The sequence below is a fragment of the Pinus tabuliformis genome, chromosome 4_2 (genome assembly GCF_031772625.1).
Source record: "Pinus tabuliformis cultivar Carrire ecotype Pingquan chromosome 4_2, CPIR1, whole genome shotgun sequence".
Lineage (NCBI taxonomy): Eukaryota > Viridiplantae > Streptophyta > Pinopsida > Pinales > Pinaceae > Pinus > Pinus tabuliformis.
Window position 1 is genome coordinate 836,535,066 of NC_142304.1, and position 22,457 is coordinate 836,557,522.

General features: G+C 41.6%; 1 protein-coding gene across 1 annotated transcript in view; it reads left to right on the forward strand.

Moving 5' to 3' along the window:
• RUG2 (Regulator of chromosome condensation (RCC1) family protein) overlaps positions 1-22,457 on the forward strand; it is a 211,656-nt gene that overhangs the window by 133,068 nt on the left and 56,131 nt on the right. The window contains exon 3 of the mRNA XM_089424286.1: positions 7,013-7,337. Within this exon, the coding sequence (XP_089280412.1) occupies positions 7,013-7,337 (325 nt within the window). The remainder of the gene's footprint in view (positions 1-7,012; positions 7,338-22,457) is intronic.

The following is a 22,457-nucleotide window of genomic DNA, read 5'->3' on the forward strand; positions in this document are numbered from 1 at the left end:
AGATCATAGGAGGACTAAAAGACATCAGTCGAGCGGAGCAATAGCAGCAGAAAACAGTTTTCCGGAGGTGACAGAATCAGTTTCTTGCAGCGCAAAAGCCAAGAAGTGTGACATAGAGCCAGCCAGAGCCACGCAGAAGAAGCCGAGAGCTGCGTAGAGCCACAGAGAGGCCAGCTTTGCTGACGCAGAGGGCCAGAGGGTTGACGTAGGGCATCCCAGGGCTGATGCAAACCCATCTGGGGTGACTCAGAGCTAGCGTGAGGCAAAGAATTGCTAACGCAGTTCACAGAGAGGCAGTTGTTGGAGTCTAGAAGGCTGCAGAAATATTGCAGAGTGGAGCTGGTGAGGTACTGTAGTCTGAACAGTACCTGATAGAGCAGAAGCAGAGGAGTTGTTATCGAGGGTTTCTAGCCGAGGAACCTGGGTCAATAGTGCAGTTGCACAAGATGATCAGAGTAGGGGGCATCTCGACAAGCAGCAAAAGGATTTCCAGGAGGGAAATCAGGACTTAGAGGGAGTCCAGAAGAGAACTTCCAGACGGGAAGTAGAGACTTAGAGGAGTCGAACAAAGAACTTCCAGGAGGGAAGTAGAGGAGCGTCATGGCACTACACAGGGTAAGGGACCATGATAGACTGGACGGAGCATCAAACTTCGCAGTCTGGAAGGCCAGAATCTTATCAGTGCTGCTCGAGAACCAGATGAGGTCGTATCAGATGAAGAAGGGTCAAACGGTTGACTCCTTCCTTGGAGGACTGAATGAGATCCGAGATCAGTTGACTGCTATAGGAGCGACACTGGATCAGGAGCTTATGGTGAGGACAACCCTGAATGCTATCTCAGAAGAGTGGGAAGTGTTTGTCTAGAGCATCTTAGGCAGAGGGACTCTCCTACTTTGGGACGAGATGTGGCCAGCTCTTCGCCAAGAAGAGATCAGACGATAGTCAAAGACAGGTAGCAACAGCAAAGGGATCAAGGTCAAGCAGGAGGAGGAGGATGTGGCCCTAACATCTGAGGGAAAGCAAGAGAAACAGAAGAAGAAAGATCTCTCCAAAATCAAGTGCTTCCACTGTGGGGAGATGGGTCATTATGTGACCCAGTGCCCAAGGAAGAAGAGTAAGGGAGAGTCTTCCGAGACTAAGGCAGCGCCAGCACGGGCAGAGAAGGAACTTTTGACAGACGATGGCTGTGCCATGAGTGCACACACGCCACTTGAGTGGAAGTTGGGAGACATCGAGCTGTAGTCAGGCGGACTACAGGTGATGAGGGGCAGGATCCTTGAGGTACCCAGCCTCTTGGATTAGACCTTGCTACGGGAACCCCGAAGAGGAGTAGCAGGACTGGCTGAGTGGGTAGAGACAGATGCAGATGGAACAACAGAGAGAGCTACAGTGCAGGAGTCCCGAGACAGCGCAGAGCTAGCAGGCTATAGCAGTGCGAGAGGCACAGGAGTGTTGCACCAGTGCAGGAAGGCACAAAGAGGTGTGCAACGGTGCGAGATGTAGGGAGTTGCTGTAGCAACGCAAAGGTCAGAGAGAGGGAGCACTTGTTAGCGGCAAAGGGAGCTTGAGCATCAGAGGGTGTTTCTAGCCCAACAGGGAGGTCAGTTGGGAGATCAGTTACTTACTTCTCAGCAACTGAGTTGCAGTGCAACAGTGGGCAACACGATGTAGTTTGATGAGAGGAGGTGCAATGCGGATGCAGTGCTGGGAGAAAGGACCAACAACAACACGGATGCAGAGGGAGCTGTCGTACAGATGCAGCAGTGGCAGTGGCAGAACCATGGGCAGCAGTACAGGAGGCAGCAATGCAGAGGATGTTGGGCAGGAAGGCCTAGCATTAGCACAGGTACTGATGCCGGATGATCAGAGTAATATTCAGTGAGGAGTATTGTTAGAGCACAGTCCTCGCTAAGAGGGAGTGTTGATTTGGGGTAGCATCGGATGTGCTCTAGCCACAAAATTTGGTGGAGAGGTTAGGGCACATGAGATCTCCAATACCCAGAAAGGGTTTGGTCAGATTCTAAACAGATAAGGAGATATTAAAATAATTAATATTTTTAATGGAATCCCTAAGTCTAAACTTAGGGAAAATAAAATATTAATGTGTATTAATATGAATATGTGTTAGAATGGTCCAAAAAACATGGATCAAGCCAAATATAATCTTAGCCGTTGATTAGGGACTTAATCTCGGCCGTTGAGATGTCAACAGGAAAAGTATAAGAGGAGGCTTGAGGGTCACTTGGAGAAGTACACCAGATGATCAGTGATTCTATTCACTAGAGCGTGGTTTGCTAAGAGAAATATAATCAGTGATTGGGAGAGCAGCTATGGGGCATTGAGTACAAAGACACAGGGAAGGCAAAGATTGTGCCGGTGGAGCAGCGCAACAGCCAAGGAGAGTGACGTAGAGCTAGCGAGGGCTCACGCAGGGCCACGCAGAGGCAGCCAAGTGCTGCGTAGATCACCAGAGGGGCCAGCGCAGTTGACGCATGGCCTCCTAGGGTTGACGCAAGCCTAGAAAGGTTGACGCATGGCTAGTGTGAGACAGAAAGGGGCTGACATAGTCCAAATTCGGCAGACATTGGGGTTGCATGAGTAGTTTTGTGCTGAAAAGCTGCCGGAAGGATTTTAAGGGTTTCAGCCAGGAGATTTCTCTCAAATTGTGAGGTATAGCTGCTAAGGAAATTCACTGTTGGGTAGGCCAGTTTCGGCACCCAGATTTTACTCTGATATTGCTTAATAAGAAAACCCTCAGATAGCTGCACCAATTTTCCCGCATTGGGTTTTTCCGGGGACATTGGTCCAAAAATAATGGTGCCATTTGATGTGTTTGTTCTTGTTTCTTTTAATTGCTAATCTGTAATGTGTTGAGCATGCACTGGTGTTTATTTTCAGTATTTACTTTGTAAATAACTAGTTAAAGTAAAATAACAAGTAGGTAGGAATAAATCATAAAAATTGCATTAAGGGTTTCTAAATTAAGTAAACTTAGAAACTTCAACAAACTCTAGATTGGCGGAGTTGAAAAAAACATGGGAAGTTTTTGGATGCACAGTGATGTCTAATGGTTGGACAGATAGGAAGGGTAGGACCCTTCTAAATTTCTTGCTACATTGTCCTAAAGGTACCATGTTTATTAAATCAGTGGATGCATTAGAACATATCAAAGATGCAACAATGATATGTGAGTTGTTAGATGGGTTCATTCGGGAGATTGGTGTGCAGAATGTGGTGCAAGTCATAACAGACAATGCAACTAATTATGTGTCTGCCGGCAAGATGCTTATGGAAAGGCATCGCACATTGTTTTGGACTCTGTGTGCAACACATTGTCTCGATTTGCTGCTTGAGGATATGGGGAAACTCTCCTTCATCAAGGAAGTGGTTGATATGGCTAGCAGCGTCCCCATGTTTATTTATAACCATGCTTTTGTTCTTAGCCTCATGAGGAGGTTCACTAGAAACAAGGTGTTGTGGCGTCCTGCGATCAAACGTTTTGCCGCAAACTTTATTACTCTTCAGTCTTTGCTTCGATGTCAGTTCGAGTTGAAGCAAATGTTTGTGTCTAATCACTGGCGTAATTGTAGATATAGCAGGAGATAGGACGTGAGAGCCATTGCAAAAATGGTGTACTCTGACACGTTTTGGCGTGGAGTAGAAGAAGCATGCTCAGTTAGTGAACCTATAATAAAGGTTCTCAGATTAGTAGATGGGGAGAAGCGTGTAATGGCTTATTTGTATGAGGCCATGGATAGGGCCAAGGAGGCCATTCGTTCTTATTATGCAGACAAGGGTTCTGTTGGCCTTGATAGGCATATGATGTTATGGGATGTGATTGATAGTCGGTGGGCAGGGATGCTTCATCGACTCATTCATATAGCAACACTCTTCCTCAACCACGCATTTTCATACAAATGCGGCTTTGATTTCGATGGCGAGGTGATGGAAGGGCTCCATTCCTATATTCATAGGATGGTACCTGATCCTGAGCTTCGTAGCAAAATCAATTGCGAGATACAGTTTTATCGGGATTGTGTTGGCCTATTTGGTTTTGATGATGCTATTAGGGAAAGGACCCTCTTCATGCCACGTAAGTGACAAGTCATCACTCATTAGAAATTAGAAATTTCAATTTAGAATTTCCTTACTTACAATTCTATTTTTTTAAAATTCAATTATGTAACTTTTATTTGCAAGTTTAATTATGTTTTAAGATTTTGAATTTTTTATTTCTTTATTTTGTTGTAGATATTTGATGGCGAAGCCATGGTGCAAGGGCACCAAATTTGCAGAAATTGGCCATAAGAATCTTGAGTCAAACATGTAGCTCTTCAGGGTGTGAGCGCAATTGGAGTGTATTTGAGAAAATACACCAAAAAAGTGCAACAGGTATAACTTTGAGCTCCAACCTTCAGTTGAGCAATTACACTTATTGTAATTTTTAATTTTTAATTTATGACCTTCAAGTGTCAAGAGTCAAGGCTCATTAGTTTTTTTGACACTCTTACAGGTTGGAGTTCGCATGCCTCAATGATTTAGTGTATGTGCATTACAATATCCGACTTCGAGTGAGGCAAATGGAAGCACCAATGGATCCAGATGCCATTTCCTTAGACAATATTGATATATTGTCTCAGTGGAGGGTGGAGTCTAAGGAGCCCATCTTGGAGGAGTCACCTTCATGGTTAGAGCCAGATGATCCATTAGAATAGGGGCAGCAAGAGGAGGACTCGGAGGAGGAGCAAGAGGAGGAGGAGGAGGAGGACACTGTGGGAGCATCAACATCAACACCATCTGCTATAGATATAGGAGAGCACAACTCCATACCTAGCACTCATTATTTGACATTAGGTGTAGAGGCAGGGCCAGGGTCTTCTACTACTAGGGGCAGGCCTGGCAAACAACCCATCATGTTTTCCCGTAAAAGGGGGAGAGGGCAATGATTTCAGATAGATCGCTGCTAGTTTTATTTGTTTTGCTACATATAACTGATGATGATGAGATACTTTTATATATGTGGTGTTATTTTGTATTGGTTCTCCACATTTGAGTTCTTGATTGGAGAATTATTAGGGATCAGCAGGATTTGGTATCGCCTTTGATGTATCATTTCTAATTGACATCATATATATATCAGTGCTTTCTTCATATTTATGTGCCAATGTGTTTATTTCATGTTGTTATTGCTTTATATGTTTAAAATTCTGAAAAAAAGTGAATATATTATGCATTTTTTATGCTTGCTGATATTTTGCCGATATTGCCGATAAGATGTTTTCGGGACCCTCGCCGATATTTTGCCAATACCGATATTTTCAACACTGATATATATATATATATATATATATATATATATATATATATATAAAAAAAAATAAATACCCTGACGTACCCCCGCCCCCCAAATTTCCCTAAAATTTGAGGGTACCACAGACTTACACTAAATCTTCCGCTTAATAACTAATGTCAAAATCCATAAGCACTGCTATATTCTAGAGAAGGTTGGACAAATTAGAGAATGGCAATCTCGAAACGATGCAGCATACCAACAAACCCTACTATGAAGTAGAACAGAATACCAATCCTTGATATATCTACAGCAACGTTTGGCAAATTGGCACTCCCAATAATGTCCTTCATAATCTCCAAGCAATGGCAAACATGATGAAGACCATCTAAAAGTCCACACTTGGCCAACCATGCCTTGTATGGATCCCTTGATAGATCACTAACCAAGCAAAAAGTTAAAACCCTCAACTTAGAGGAGAGCCACTCTGACCAAACACTGTTAAGGCTTTGTATCTATCTATTCTTTGGATCAGTGGTTTTTGACACTCATTCCTGAAAGGATTGGCATTCTCTTGCTCAGAAGTATGGTTTGATTTCCCTTGACTGTCCTTCAGGCTTCAATTATGGAGTTGCAAGGCCTTTTCTTGAATTCAGAGCTATATAAAATTAACATCGGGATGCCTAGACCATTTTGGAGGGAGCTTCGAGCTCTTCATTATTATGATTCCTATCTTTTATATTCCTAATGTGCTGAGTTTAACATCCTCAATCCCCCTTTGCTTGCTTTCTTGTTTTTCTCTAAAACCAAATTGTAGCACCACCTCTACCAACTCAAATCTTTCTAGCTCAGCTAGCATTGTTTGATAGTGAGTTGGCTTGATTCCCTAGGGGTTCTTCCTTTGGATCCTCCATTCATCTACTAGGTTTGTTTGGCCTCCTAGTCCTATTCCTGACTTCCAGGTTGGGTATGCCTATTCCAAACCCATCTACAACAGGGTGTATAGAAATGGAAACTACCCTGTACTAACAGCGAAACAGAGAGGCAGCTTCTCTACAGAGGTGAGCACTCTGTCCTTCCAAGTCCTGATCTATTATCTTTGAACTTGGAAAATCATTGTATAGTATGTCACGTGACCTAATCCAGTGAGAAGTTGGAAGGTTTATGCTCAACCTCCACCATTTGTTAAACGATAAGAGAACATCTTGGTTGTGCATTGGCATCCAATATTGTAAATAAATTGGAATGAATATTCAAATGAGAGCAAACAGACTAGGATAGCTCAAAATCAGAAAAAATCAATAGCAATTTTATTTTCAAAATCACCACTTAAATTTGGAAACAAGTTTGTTTTCTTAATGTCTTTCATATGTGACCTCTATTTTTCTATGTTATGTCTTGTATTGGCCTGAAGTTTCAAGATATGTGGAGCACACTGAATTGATTCACATGTCTCCAAGGCCCCATTGTTTTGTTGCCAGACATTAAAGCCCATGATATATTTATTGAGCTCAATTCCCCAGTACAAGAGGGTAATATTTCTGCTTTTGCAACATTAGCAAGCCCTCTTTGTCTTTGGTTTGTATAAACATTGGCATACTTCTGTCATAAATCTCTGTTAAAAAAATGGTTTTCAGCTAGTTTGATATATGACCTGGTTTACGTTGGTTCTCGTGTGGTCCTGTTTGCTAATGCTAGGTCTGCTTGATCTACTTATTGCAGGTGGCTCTTGGATGGGGCCATGCTTTGGTATGTACAAATGAAGGGAAATTATATACCTGGGGATATTCTGCAGATGGAAGGTTAGGTTTCACTGCAGCATCTGTGGAAGAGCAAAAGCCTCAACACCATTCAAGTATCTTTTCAACTAAAATGAGTCCAGTCAACAATGCTTCTAGGTTTGAGATTGCAGAAAAGCTCGTCCTTGAAGATATGGAGAAGGAGAAGCATTTTCCCATCACATGGGAGCCATCCCTTGTATATGATTTGAATCATTTCAAAGTGGTAGATGTTGCTTGTGGACTGGATCACTCTCTTGTACTTTGTGGTATATTTTATTAGCCTTTAATAATTAATCATAAGGATGGTTTCTTTGGTTTTTACATTTATTGAAGTTGTTCAAAGTATAAAAGTTCTATCAAGCAACACAAATGGAGCTTTTTGGGTCACTTGTATTGGTTTCTTAGTTAGATCAAATGTTTAATTTGACATATGAATTATGTCAGAAAGATAACAATTTACTGTAAATTTCTAAGCCCTTTCTCTTAATTAAATAAATCAGATCTGAATATTTAATCACATAAAGGTAGTAGTAAATGATTAACAACATGAACTTCAAATCAGTTTGTCATTCCAATGATCAAAGCTTACATGGTCCACAATCTGCTGCAACTTAGCAGCTCTATGGTAAACAAAATACCACAGAACATAGAAGTATAACTTGCTGAAATAGAATTATGGCTCTGTTGAAGAAAGAAATCAACGACTGTTGTACAATTGTATGATGCTGCTGCTGTATGGATTCCCTTTTGTTTGATACGACACACTTTCTCTTCTCAGATTGAGTGTCTTCTTCTCTTGGTCTCTGCCTCTCTCAAGTGTTTTAGTGTGTGTTTCAACTTCTCCATCTTGTCCTATTTATGCTTTGGGAGAGGTAACTAATCTCCTTAATCCTATTAACTAATTTCCCATATCTGAACAACGAATCTTCTTAATCCTAGCAAGCACTTTATCTCAACAATGAGGTGTATGGCTAAAATTAGAACAAATCTAATTCACTAATATTTTATAATCTCTAGAATATTTTATTTAGATTTCTAAGACTAGAAGAATATAGGAAATTTGACTTTCACTTGTATTTATTTAAGTGAAATTACAAGATGGTATTATTTCCCACTTTTACTAAGTGGTCACTAGAAGTTGTCTTGAACTACTTCTCACACGTTCACACCTAACTTGTGCAAGAAGCTCCTACTCAAGCTATATTTCTCAACACTTCCTCTTAGCAAGGAAGGAATTCTACACCAATCCAAGTCTGTTTCTAAATGTTTCAAACTTACGTTTTGCTAAGAGCTTGGTCAAAATATCAGATACTTGCTGATTATTGGGAATATATTGGCGCTTCACTGCTACCTTTTAAATCCTGTCTCAAATGAAGTGATATCTGTTCTCTATGTGGTTGGACCTACTATGAAAAACTGGATTTTCAAATAGTTTGATACAACTTTGATTATCGTAGTAATACATTATGGGATCCAACTTTGGATCAAATAAACCTTCCATCAACTTGCGAAGCCAAATGGCCTCACAATTCACTGTACTGGCTGCCATATACTTTGCCTCTATCGAGCTAAGTGCCATGAAAGTCTGCTTCGTAATGGACCCGGATATCATTATTGATTCCAAGCTAAAGAAACACCCTAAGGTGCTCTTCTTGTATGCTGCACTACTTGCCCAATATGAATCCGTATACCTGTAACCCACCAAAAGAGGGTAACCCTTTGGAGAAAATTTTTCTCCTCATTTGACCAGCCAGTAGCCCCATGATGGTCAACACATAGCATTATGACAGAGTTCTCCACCCATTGCTTTGGTCATATCTCTCTCCCATGTGGCATCCTTCTTAAAGGAAGGTGAGTCATCTATTAGTAGGTCTTTAAACCATTCTAACAATCATGTGCTTTCATTTAATGTTATGGCCATATCGATATGGATCAAGGAGCGAATTAGATGATTGACCGATCTTGATTGTATCATTGTTCCCACACTTCACTTGGGAGGATAGTCTTTGACTCTAGTCTAGTGGGACCTCTTCTGAGGCCATAGGGTTTAGGAAGGGCACTATTAGGGAGACAGTCATTGATATATCATGTCCAAGGTACTCCATTCTTACCACTTTCCATCTCTCTCAATTATCCATCTCCATTTTTTAGGTTAGTAGTCATTGGTCATTGGGAGTGACACCCTATATCCACATCCTTGAGTTAGGGCTCAAAAACTTCGCCCCGGAGGTTGATGCAACTAAAAGAAAGTTAAAAGCATATAAATCCACAATGAAAGAAAATGTAAAATGCAAAAGATGGCTAGGAATTTTTTTAGCATGTAGACAAAAACCTAGCATGGGTTCTACCTCCCGCATTAGCCATTACCTAGTTTCTTAAGCATTTAATGCTTCATCTAAAAAAAAGAAACTCTTGAATGCCCTAACGTCGATGAACAAGAAACTGCGACATCTTAAGTATTGGAAAAGAATAAAGCAAGCTTGAGCTCCTAAACGATGCACCAAATAAAAACAAATCATTAAAGTAGAAGGCACACTAGAGGGGTGGAAAAAGAAGGCCGATGAAAGGGGTAACTCATGTTTTCACGATTTCTCCCTCCTTACATCATTACACGTGGGATGTTAGACCCCCATTAGTTGGTCTCATGATTATGGTGTTGATATTTTGTACCATCTAGAGGTATTCCTGCATGCCAAAGAGGTTTCCAAGTCGGCTTAAGAAATTAAAATAAAAAATATTATTTTTGGAGTGCAAGTTAACCCAAGAAATCAAGTTGGCCCAGTGAAGTGAAGGGGTGTGTCCTTTGGCTTATTTTAGCCCATTCGACAAGTATAAATACATGATGTGAGATTCCATTTTTATCACTAACCAAGTAAGTTTCTTCTTCATTCTTTTGAGGTCTCTTGGACAACCAAATAAAGAGTAAAGAGTGTTGAAGAATCAAGGGCATCTAGATTAGGATGAGATTCTTCTGACGATGATAGCTATTTGTGAGGTAATTTTTACTTTTTCTTATTAGCACACTCTTCTCTTATTATTATTAGTGTGTTCTCTTACTTCATCAAACAATTACCAAAACAAAAGAGACAAGAACACAAGATATTGGCTCTCAGCCAGGGCAAAACTTCTCTCTCCTAGAGAGGAAAACCCTTCTGCAAATTTCTCTTATTGAAGCTTCAATTGACAAATGCCAAACCCTAGACCCTTGACCAATAGATCCTCCAAGCACAAGACACAATTTCTCTTTTGCAACTTCCTTTTTGTTCTTCAATCTATGCCTCCTCCTATTGCTGCACCTTGATCTCTTTCTTCGCACTTCTTCCGAAAATTGATGGCACTTTCCTTCGCTCTTTTTCTGGCAACTGTAGAAACCCTAGGTCTCCTTAGAGACCTCTTCTTTGGTGCCTTACTTTCCTTCGCTTGGCAATCTTCCTTCTCCTTGATACTTAGACTAGAGAATGAGGCTCTTCTTCCGGTATATCTCTGAGTTAGAGGTTGATCCTCTTAACCCTACTGCAGACCTGATTTCTTCGCACGTGTGGCTGATCTAGGGCTTGAGATAGACCTTTTTACTTGCTCCCTTCCTTCTCTAGATGTGGGACCTCCTTCGCTTGAGATGGAGGCCTATTTGGAGTCTCTTCTTAGCCCAATCGAACTCTATTATGTTGCTGCACTTGTGGATCTGATGTGATTGCAGAATTTCCCTCCTTTCTTTGCACGTGTGATAGAATTAGGCCCTAAAATAGTCCTCCCAATCTCGCTTTCTGCTTTTCCTTCTTCACTGCCTTAGAAGCACCTTTCTGCTCCTCTTTTTCACCTCTTCCTTGACTCTCTTCTTCATTGATTTCAGAGATCACTTGATGGTCTAATTGTGAGGTCGAATGGCCCTATATATAGGAGTCTGTCCCTCCTACTGGGCCGACTTAAACTAGTGAGGCCGAAATGCCCTTAAGTGCACCAAAAATTCATTTCTTTGAGCCAACTTGAAGAGGTTACTTGTCTTTGCATTGGAGGATCTCTTTTGACATATTTCGTTGATTCTTATACATAGATTTACATAGTGTAACATGCCGACATTGGGTTTTCAAAAATTATATTGACTCTTTGACTTTCCTAGAAGCACTTAAACATGTGCTTGACCTATCAAATGGGCAAGAAAACCATTCTTTATAATGACAAAAATAATATTTATTTTCTTTTACAAGTAGAAAGATCAAAATTACATTTATGAAGACCAAACCTAGTTACACTTTCGTCAACAAGGAGGACTATTTCTGTGGGGAAGAAGGCAACAAAGAACCGAGTATGAAGGAGGCCGAGTTGTAGGCTACAGGGGTTGTAGGGCTTGTCATAGGAGTTTGACTAGTTTGACTTCAAAGTTCAAAAGTGATTTGACCAGGGTTGACAAGTATGAGTTTGACCAGATTTTACTAGTTAACTTGGATTATTGGCACAGGTTTCTAGACAAATTGTTGATTTGTAAACCTTGCTGAAGAAAATTTGTTGGGTTTTCTCCCAAGGTTGGGTTTCTCGAGGTAAAAATGTTGTATGTATTGTGCAAGGCTTTTTTCTATGATCTTTATTGTTTTTGTTGCATTTACTATTGATATTTTATGTGTGTAGTTCCTCAATGATATCAGTGGCATGTGATAAATTGATTGAAGATCATTACGTAGTAATTATCAGATAAGAAAATAGTATTCTACTATGCTCTTATAGAAAAATCAACATATGGCACTTTCCTTGAAGTTTCTCCCACTCCATGACCACCATATCACACACACCTATGGATTGATGGGCTAACCTAGGACATGTTAGTCCCCTTGGGGGCTGGAAACACCTAATAGTGTTGTTGACCTAATCATCCCTAACATAAATGAGGTAACTTGTTTACAGATTTTGATCTAGTTAGACATTTGAAGTTGAGTTTTTTGTGAAGTATTTTTGTGCTCCCAACATTGCATATGGTTCACTATGATGCCTTAATGGCTTCATGTCCCTAATGAAGGTGATCTCAATTAATCTTGAGAGATTTTCTATAGGTGATATCACTTATGCAACAAGGATCCCTTGATGAATGGAGCGACTCTTCTTTAGTGCCTTACAGGAGGTACTTTGCCCCATTATGAGAGTAGACTAAATTGTGTGGTCCCTGTCACCCACCAAAAGTGGGTGACCCCATAGGATAATTTTTCTCCTAGTTATCTCTTCAACTAGCAACCAACAACCCCTGACAACCACCGATGTAGCCGATATGTTATGCCATTTGATCTCTGCTCCTGCATTAGTCATATTTCCCCTCACCCTTTTGTCAAAAGCATATGTTAGAAGCTGGGCAATCCAACCCAAAAGGTATGTTTTTCATTGTGCAATTGGGTGCTTATGCTTGTTTTCTTGGGCATCTTGGGCATGGATTGTTGGGTAACTTGGAAGACGGAAGGGCTTTGATCATGGTTTTGTTCCCTCACCTTAAATGGGGGGTTAATCCTCAATCGTAGTCCCGTGGGATCTCCCCTATTGGCATATCGCTTTAGTAAGGGCATTATTTGGGAAACCTAGATTTTGGTAGCGTGGCCCCGTTTTCCCGTTCCACATTTTTCACTTCCCTCCACAGATTACAAGGCCTATTTCTTCATTTTCCTTCGTTGGGTCCACAGGGCACTGAGTTGCCACTGACACTCCCCCTCCCCCTGTCCACGTATCTGGGTCGAGCCTAGAAATGTTGCCCCAGAGGTTTATGCAGCTAAAAGAAAGATAAAAGCATATCATGGCCACAAGCAAGAAACAAAATGAAAAGAATATTATAAATTGCAAAAATGGTTAGTGTTACCCACCACCTGTGGGTAGTGTATATAAGAGATTTTTTTTCTCCTAGATGGTCCTCACTCGGCAACCATCAACCACTTGCAGCCACCATATAGCTCGTTGCGCCATTATCTCTACCACCTGAGCCAACCATGTGGTCTTGTTATTGCTCAAACTAGCAGGGGTTTTATGAGGGGATCCTATAGGGCTACTACTAGGTCAAGGGAAACAATGGAGTGATAGCCCACTGTCACCTCAAGTAAGGTTCCCTACTCTTTACGGACTTTCGTCGATGGGAGGAGACCCGATATGATGGAATCACGAGAAATATATGGTCAACGATAAGATGAAGAAGTGATTCCTATGGCCTATTCATAAGAGAGACATAAATAAATGGATTGCTTGTTTTAGAAGCAAGGTGATGGGCTCCTAGGAAGGGCTAAGAGGGCCTTGGAGGATAGAGGGTTTGAGAGTATGCTTTGTTAATATAACCCCTAGTCTCAAAATTGGAGTCAACGAGTAGTGGGACCACAAAGGGCCAAGTGGACCTGAAGTTAGGTCAAGGGTATGGAGTTGATCAACCAAGGATGTACTTGCGCTAATTAGGGAAGGGAAGGGGATCAAAGAAAGAATCTTCTTTTGATAAATTGATGTTGTGATCCTGATGAGGTTACTAGCCAATGGGAAACGAAGGGAAATAATCGATCTTCGAGCTAGGGCTTGAAATATGTCAAGATCCCATCGTCGAAAATTTGTGATATTTGGAGTGCCTCTAGTAGACACAACAACACAATAGTGCGCAAAAGATCAAACTTTTTTTATGCATAAATTGTGAGAAATTTGATGCCCTAGGTCACCTATGGAGGTTACGCCTTGAAAGAGAGAGAGGTGAGAAAAATATGCTTTTGAGTGATCACCAATGGAGGATCAGGGCCTAATCCTTTGGGGAATATGGAGTCAATATGAAATTTATGATTTAAAGGAACTATACCTGTTCAAGGAGCCTCCTAGACAACTTCGCATGGTAATAGGGCATGAGAGTAGCTGCTAGAAGAGTTTATACTTCTATGTGCAATAATTGATGACTTATCAAGATGTATTCAATAGAAACAATCTCTAGGAACATTCACCCAATCACACATGATACATGAAATGATGCAAAGCTATAAAGGATCAAAATTTTCACAATTTCGCATAAGAAAAGCAGTAAATTTTAGACCTAGTATAGCGAAAATCCCAAGAACGTTTTTGTATTAAAGTTGATGTTGATTTTCGGTAGCATCGGATGTGCTCTAGCCACGAAATATGGTGGAGAGGTTGGGGCACATGAGATCTCCAATACCTAGAAAGGGTTTGGACAGATTCTAAATGGTTCAAGAGATATTCAAATAATTAATATTTTTAATCTAAATAACCTGACACGGGGATTCGGGATTCCTAGGATACGGGGATTCGAGTGTCAGATTCAGACACGTTGATCCCCCGGAATAGGACACGTAGGATTCATTATATATTATTTTATTAATATATATATATATATATATATATATATATATATATATATATATATATATATAATTAGATATTTCTTACACAAATTCTCATTAATTATACAAATTCATTGATTTCAAACATAGATGTTCATCTAGATGTTAGTTTTACTGTTTACAAAGTAAGTTAGTAACATTATAGCATGCATAGTACATACAAAATTCAAATACATGTCACTGCCACATAAATCATAAATGATAAATCAATGAATCATAAATTCTAAATTCATAAATGATAAATCATAATACATATTCAATTCATCAATGATCCAATAAGAGAAAGACAAGATAGTAAGATAAAGACACTGACAACTGTAGTTTTCTCATTAAGTCATTAAATCAAAATGTGTTACATAGGTAGTGCAATGCCAATGGAAAATAGAATTAGAAAATATAAAACAACTACAGATATACAAGCCTCAAGGCAGTAGGTAGCCCATGACTCATAAGTCATCAATCCTCAGTCATCATCAAAATCAACATCAATGTCCTCATCATCGTGGTCACCACTGCTCTCCTCTGCATCCTCCTCCTCCCCTGTATCCATAGTCGCCTCTGCATTTGTTGGTGTGGAGGATGACCCCTCTACAATATCACCATCATAAAATCTAACAGGCTCTAGCACTGGATCATTGAGATCCATGTTGGCTAATGCCAAATCAACACTGCTGTCTAGACCCATATGATCAGGAAAGACATCCCACATCTTTGTCTTTCCCTTCAACCACTCTTCCCTTTGCTTGTAAATAAGACGAAGGTTGGTGTGCACATACACCATTGTCTCTGCCCTGGATTGCTCAAGCCTGCTCTTCTTCACACTATACAAATTCCCTTATGTGGTCCAATTCCTCTCACAACAAGAGGATGAAGTCACCTGAGAGAGGAGCCTCATGGCTAACTGCTGAAGAGGAGGTCTTGCTACCCCATGATTTGCCTACCAAGAATAGGGCTTCTTAGCCCCCATGTCTCTAATCAAATGCGCTTACCTGGTGCTTGAATCTCCTTGCTGAGCGCTCCAAACCCTTGGCTCCTTGCTCCAAACTTCTAACAGAAAACCCACAACTCACTATTTGCAAAAGGAATGAGAGAAAATGGTAAATAAAAAAGGAATGCGTTGTTTTTAAAGCCTGCGAGTTTCACTTTTGTTGGATTCGAATCCCAAATTTGGGGCACGATGTGTTCTAATGGGACACGACTGGGATTTGATCGTGTCCCTTTAGGACACGACGTGTCACGTTTTTGGGATTCGGATTCCCTCGAATCGTGTCCGATTCGTAGGATTTAGACACTTCATGAAAAATTGACGAATCCGGTTTCAAAGTTTTTAATGGAGACCCTAAGTCTAAACTTAGGGAAAATAAAATATTAATGTGGATTAATATGAAACTGTGTTAGAATGGTCCAAAAGACATGGATCAAGCCAAATCTAATCTTAGCAATTGATTAGGGACTTAATCTCGGCCGTTGATATGTCAACAGGAAAAGTATAAGAGGAGGCTTGAGGGTTACTTGGAGAGTACACCAGAGTGATCAGTCATTCTATTCTCTAGAGCGGGGTTTGCTAAGAGAGATAGAATTAGTGATCAGGAGTTGCAACTGAGGGGCATTGAGTACAAAGAGATAGAGAGGCAGAGATAGTGTCGAGAGAGCAGTGCAGTAGCCGGGGAGTGTGACACAGAGCCAGCCAGGGCTCACGCAGAGCCACGCAGAGGCAGCCGGGGGCTGCGCAGAGCCTTAGAGAGGCTAGCGTTGCTGATGCAGAGGGCCAGAGGGCTGACGTAGGGCCTCCTAAGGCTGACTCAAACCCATTCGGGGTGACGCAAGGCCAGCGCTGGGCAGAGAGGGGCTGACGCAGTCCAGAGAGAGGCTGACGTTGGGGTCTTTGGGGCAGATTGGTGTTGAGGAGCCGCCGGAAGGATTATCTGGGGTTTTAGCTAGGAGATTTGTCAGAAACTGTGAGGTATTACTGCCAAGGAAATTCTCTGTTGGGTAGGCCAGTTTCGGTATCCAGGTTGTACTCTGATATTGTTTAATAAGAAAACCCTCAGATAGCTGCACCGATTTTCCCACATTGGGTTTTTTCGGGGACATTGGTCCAAAAATAATGGGGTCATATGGTGTGATTGTTTATGTTTCCTTTAGTTGCTGATCTGTAATATGTTGAGCATGCACTAGTGTTTATTTTCAATATTTACATTGTAAATAACTTGTTAAGTAAAATAACAAGTAGGTAGGAATAAATCAGATAAAGTGCATGGAGGGTTTCTAACTAAGTAAACTTAGAAACTTCAACATGGTATCAGAGCGTGATTGTAGATCACAGGAGGACTAAGGACCTCAACCTAGTGGAGCAATAGTAGTAGAAAACAGCTGTTCGGAGGTGACATAAGCTATTTCTAGCAGAGCAACAAGAGAAGGGTGACGCAGTGCCTGCGTCATCAAGGGTGAGCCGGAAAGAGGCAGTGTAGAGGCTAAGGAAGGCAAAGGGAGCCTCACGCAGAGCCACGAAAAAGCTGGGAGGGTTGACGCAGTTGGCTGAGGAGGTTAGGTTGCTAGTGCCGGGATTGCGTAGAGCCTAGGAGCTCTCACCCTCCGGTTGCTGGGGTTTAGAAGGCTATAGGAATATTGTCAGGTGGAGCTGGTGAGGTACTGTAGTCAGAACAGTACTTGACAGAGCAAGGCCAAGAGGAGGGAGTTGCTGCCGAGGGTTTCTAGCCGAGGAACCTGGATCAGTGGTGCGGTTGCACAAGGGGCATCTTGACAAGCGGCAGAAGGATTTCCGGGAGGGAAATCAGGACTCGGAGGGAGTCCAGAAGAGAACTTCCAGACGGGAAGTAGAGACTCGGAGGAGTCAAACAGAGAACTTCCAGGAGGGAAGTAGAAGAGCATCATGGCACTACACGGAGTAAGAGACCAGGATAGACTAGACGGAGCGTCGAACTTCGTAGTCTGGAAGGCCAGAATCTTATCCGTACTTGACAGAAATTGTGTCAAGAACTTCGCCTTGAAGGTTATAGCTATCCCAGTCGACCCCAATGATAACGACAAGTACGAGGAGGCAATGGCGAGGGCCAAGAGCACCATCCTTGACAGGGTCAAGGACCATGTAATACCACACATTGCCGTGAAGGAAACGACATATCAGATGTGGGAGGCCCACAAGAAATTGTTCCAGCATACTTCTGTGCAGAGAAGAATGTTACTTGAGAATCAGTTGAGGTCGTATCAGATGAAGAAGGGAGAACTGATTGACACCTTCCTCGGAGGATTGAATGAGAACTGAGATCAGTTGACTGCTATAAAGGCCACGTCGGATTAGGAGTTGATGGTGAGGATAGTCCTGAATGCTGTCTCATAAGACTGGGAGGTTTTTGTCCAGAGTATACTGGGCAGAGGGACTCTCCCACCTTGGGACAAGATGTGCGCGGCTCTTCGCCAGGAAGAGATCAGACGACAGTCGAAGACAGGTAGCATTAGCAAGGGGATCCAAGTCAAGCAGGAGGAGGAAGATGTTGCCCTAGCATTTGAGGGAAAGCGGGAAAAGTGGAAGAAGAAGGATCTCTCCAAGATCAAATGCTTCCACTGTGGGGAGCTGGGTCATTATGCGACCTAGTGTCCAAGGAAGAAGAGTAAGGGAGAGTCTTCTGAGACTAAGGCAACGCCAACAAGGGTAGAGAAGGAAGTTTTGACAGACGATGACTGTGCCATGAGTGCACACGCGCCACTTGAGAAGAAGTGGGGAGACATTGAGCTGTAGTCAGGCGGACTACGGGTGATGAGGGGCAGGATCCTTGAGGTACCTAGCCTCTTGGATTAGAACTTGCTATGGGAGCCCTGAAGAGGAGTAGCAGGATTGGCTGAGTCGGGTGAGACAGATGTGGATGGAGAGGCAAAGAGAGCTACAGTGTAGGAGTCCTGAGACAGCGCGAGGCTAGCAGGCTGCAGCAGTGCGAGAGGCACAAGAGTGTTGCACCAGTGTAGGATGGCACAGAGAGGTGTGCAACGATGCGAGATGTAGGGAGTTGTTGCAGCAACACAAAGGTCAGAGAGGGAGCACTTGTCAGCGGTAGAGGGAGCTTCAGCTTCAGTGGGTGTCTCTAGCCCAACAGGGAGGTTAGATTGGGAGATCAGTTACTTACTTCTTAGTAACTGAGTTGCAGTGTAGCAGTGGGCAACACGATGCAACATGATGAGAGGAGGTGCAGTGCGGATGCAGTGTTGGGAGAAAGGACCAGTAGCAACACGAATGCAGAGGGAGTTGTTGTACAGATGCAGCAGTGGCAGTGGCAGAACCATGGGCAGTAGTACAGGATGCAGTAGTGAAGAGGATGTTGGGCAGGAAGGCCTAGCATCAGCACAGGTACCGATGCCGGATGATCAGAGTAATAATCAATGAGGAGTATTGCTAGAGCATAGTCCTCGCTAAGAGGGAGTGTTGATTTGGGGTAGCATCGGATGTGCTCTAGCTACGAAATTTGGTGGAGAGGTTGGGCACATTTGATCTCCAATACCCAGAAAGGGTTTGGGCAGATTCTAAACAGATCAAGAGATATAAAAATAATTAATATTTTTAATGGAGTCCCTAAGTCTAAACATAGGGAAAATAAAATATTAATGTGGATTAATATGAAACTATGTTAGAATGGTCCAAAAGACATGGATCAAGCCAGACCTAATTTTAGCCATTGATTAGGGACTTAATCTCAGCAGTTGATATGTCAACAGGAAAAGTATAAGAGGAGGCTTGAGGGTCACTTGGAGAGTACACCCGAGTGATCAGTCATTTTATTCTCTAGAGAGGGGTTTGCTAAGAGAGATAGAATTAGTGATCAAGAGTTGCAGTTGAGGGGCATTGAGTACAGAGAGATAGAGAGGCAGAGATAGTGCTGGGAGAGCAGTGCGGTAGTCTGGGGAGTGTGATGCAGAGCCAGCCAGGGCTCACGCAGGGCCACGCAAAGGCAGTTGGGAGCTGCGCAGAGCCTCAGAGAGGCCAGTGTTGCTAACGTAGAGGGCTAGAGAGCTGATGCACGGCCTCCTAAGGCTGAGGCAGGCCCATCTGGGGTGACATAGGGCCAACACTGGGCAGAGAGGGGTTGACGCTGTCTAAACAGAGGCTGACGCTGGGGTTTCTGGGGTAGATTGGTGCTGAGGAGCCGCTGGAAGGATTATCCATGGTTTCAGCCAGGAGATTTGTCAGAAACTAAGAGGTATTACTACCAAGGAAATTCTCTGTTGGGTAGGCCAGTTTCAACACCCAGATTGTACTCTGATATTGCTTAATAAGAAAACCCTCAGATAGCTGCACCGATTTTCCCACATTGGGTTTTTTCGGGGACATTGGTCCAAAAATAATGGTGTCATATGGTGTGATTGTTTCTGTTTCCTTTAGTTGCTGATCCATAATATGTTGAGCACGCACTAGTGTTTATTTAGGTAGGAATAAATCAGATAAAGTGCATGGAGGGTTTCTAAGTAAACTCAGAAACTTCAACAATTAATAACAAGAATATACATGAAAAAATCACTTACATATGTAAAAGCGTATATCTTGTTATCACTCTGATAATTCTTTTGAAGTAAAAAGAAAGAAAAACCAAAGGTAACCACAAACTGCTTTTGGAGATCGGGACCTAGCCTTCCTGATGCTCAGAGAGGGCTCTCTCTTTAAAATTTAACTTTATTTTAGTTAAGATGTTTTTAGGCTAGCTATGATTGTTCAAAGGGTTTTTGATTTGTATTTGAGATTGGGTGGTGGGATCTGCTTAGACAGATGGATAGAATGATGTCTTTTAGACCATTGGGCTATGGAGTCAAACAATAAGGAAGCAAAATTGGATTAACTCACTAAAGGGAACGTTCAAAGGGCAAGATAGCAAAGTGTTTTTCAGATCTTTGAGATAGAGGGGTGAAAGGGTTTCACTCGGGGTGAGAGAGCAATTAAGGGTTCTCAAACCTGGATAATGAATGAGGAATGAAGGGGTAATCAAGATCAAAGGGCAATTAAGAATCCTTTAATCTGGATATTCAAGAAATCAATCTAAACCAAAGAGCAATTAAGAATTCTTTAATTTAAATATCAGAAGAAAACATTTAAATGCATAACTGTTAAGACAGAGTGTAATTAAACAAGTTCTGAAGTATTATTCCAGTTATAACATTTAGATTTGGAAAAACATTAAAGATTATGAATAACTTGAGAAAAATGACAACAACACATGAGAATACTTGTTTGAAATTCGCTTAACACATGAATCCTTTGAAATGTTTGATCTTTATTCATCAATCCAGCTTGCTGGCTCAACAAATGATACAATAACCCTCTGGGTTTTCTGATAAAAAATTCTATAGAAATGTCTAGGAGAGTCCACACCTAATACTTCGAATTTTGAAGTTTTTATACAAAAGTTTATTACAAAATATCTCAAACTAATTTGAGATTTAATCTAGGAAAGAATAATATCTTCTTGCAAGAAGATAGAGACAGCTATTGAACTGTTTCATGCTATCCCTTTTATTTGGTTCTGTTCGCTGTTATGCTTTGATTTTTACCCCTTTATGCTACTTTGTTGTTTGATCTTTCACGCTAGATGCTTCATTTACTTTAGTCTTTCATCTGATACACTTTGACTCTGCTGATCTGTCCACATCCTTTTACCATGCTGTTTTACTTTTACTGTACATTAACCATTTTACTGCATATTTCTATAGTATATCAGTTAATTTCTCTCATGCTTCAGAATCAGGTAATTGAATTTTTAGCATCTTTCTATATATTTCATTTGCCTCTGTGTATTTGGCAAAAGTAGGCTTATTGATAAACAAGTGTTTTACCTCATGCTGGAGGTAAAACAAGTTTTCAAATGTTTGGTAGAGTACTTTGCCTGTTGGCAATGCCTTTATTGATGATGTATTTACCTGATCCTTTGCTACCTCTTTGATTTTCTTGTTGTAATCCTCCTGTGTCATGAGCTTGTCATTTATCACTAAGGGATTGGGTAATCCATTTTCTCTCAAAATCTGGAACTTAGCCATAAATCTGTCTACTGCTAGCTGCATATTTTGACACTTATCCTCCAAGTTTTGCATCAAGTTCCTCTTGGAGAGGACCTTTCTGACCTCCAAAATTGTCTATGTTCTGTCCTCTATTTCCAATTCCTGAAGCTCATACTTATTCTTGTTGTTAAGGAATTGGATAATTTTGGTAACGTCTTCTGGCATTTGTCCTAATTCTGCTTTTACTTTCTGGATGGCCTATGTAGCCAGCTTTATCAAATTTACTTGCTCAAAAATCACCTGAATAGTTGGCCAAATATCATTGACAGAGTCAATGATATTGTCCCATAGTTGTTCCTTAGCCTGCCCAAGGGGTTCTTTTAGTGTTAAGTCCTTTTCCAAGGCTTTCAATCTTTCACTCATCCTGGTAGCTTTTTGCACTTCTTCTTTGTGCATGATTTTGGCAAACTTGTAATCAGTTTCCAAGCTTGTCACTTTCTCTTTGACCTTATTCATCTCTGTGGTCTGTATGGACATTTCTTCCATAGCTTTAACCAATTTTGCTGCTTCATCACCTGATGTACCTGTTGCTGATGTAGATGTTGTAGAAACCGGTTGTGCTGTGGCCATTGGAGCTGTGGGAGCCAATGAGGTTGCCAATGTGGAAGGAACAACCATGGTAACTGCTGGGATGACATTCACTAAGGTAGTGCCAATATCAGTTTGCTTTAATTGGATTAAGCTGTCCAATTCCTTTTCTGTCTCCCTCAACTGATCATTTAGTTTAAGAACTAAGTCCATCAACTCTTCATGCCTTGTTTGGCTCTCCAATACTTCCTGTGTCTAGGGATGCTGTAGTTGAGGTATCTTCAACTGTTTCTTGAGTGCTGAAATGTCATCATTCTTCTTTTTGATTATTCTTTAGTAGCCTTGATGTCTTTGGGATCATGTCCCAATTCTATTACCAAGTCGTCCAAAGACTTGATTCTGGTGTCTTTGGCCTGTGAGGAGGCCTTTTCCAACTGATACTGGGCTGAA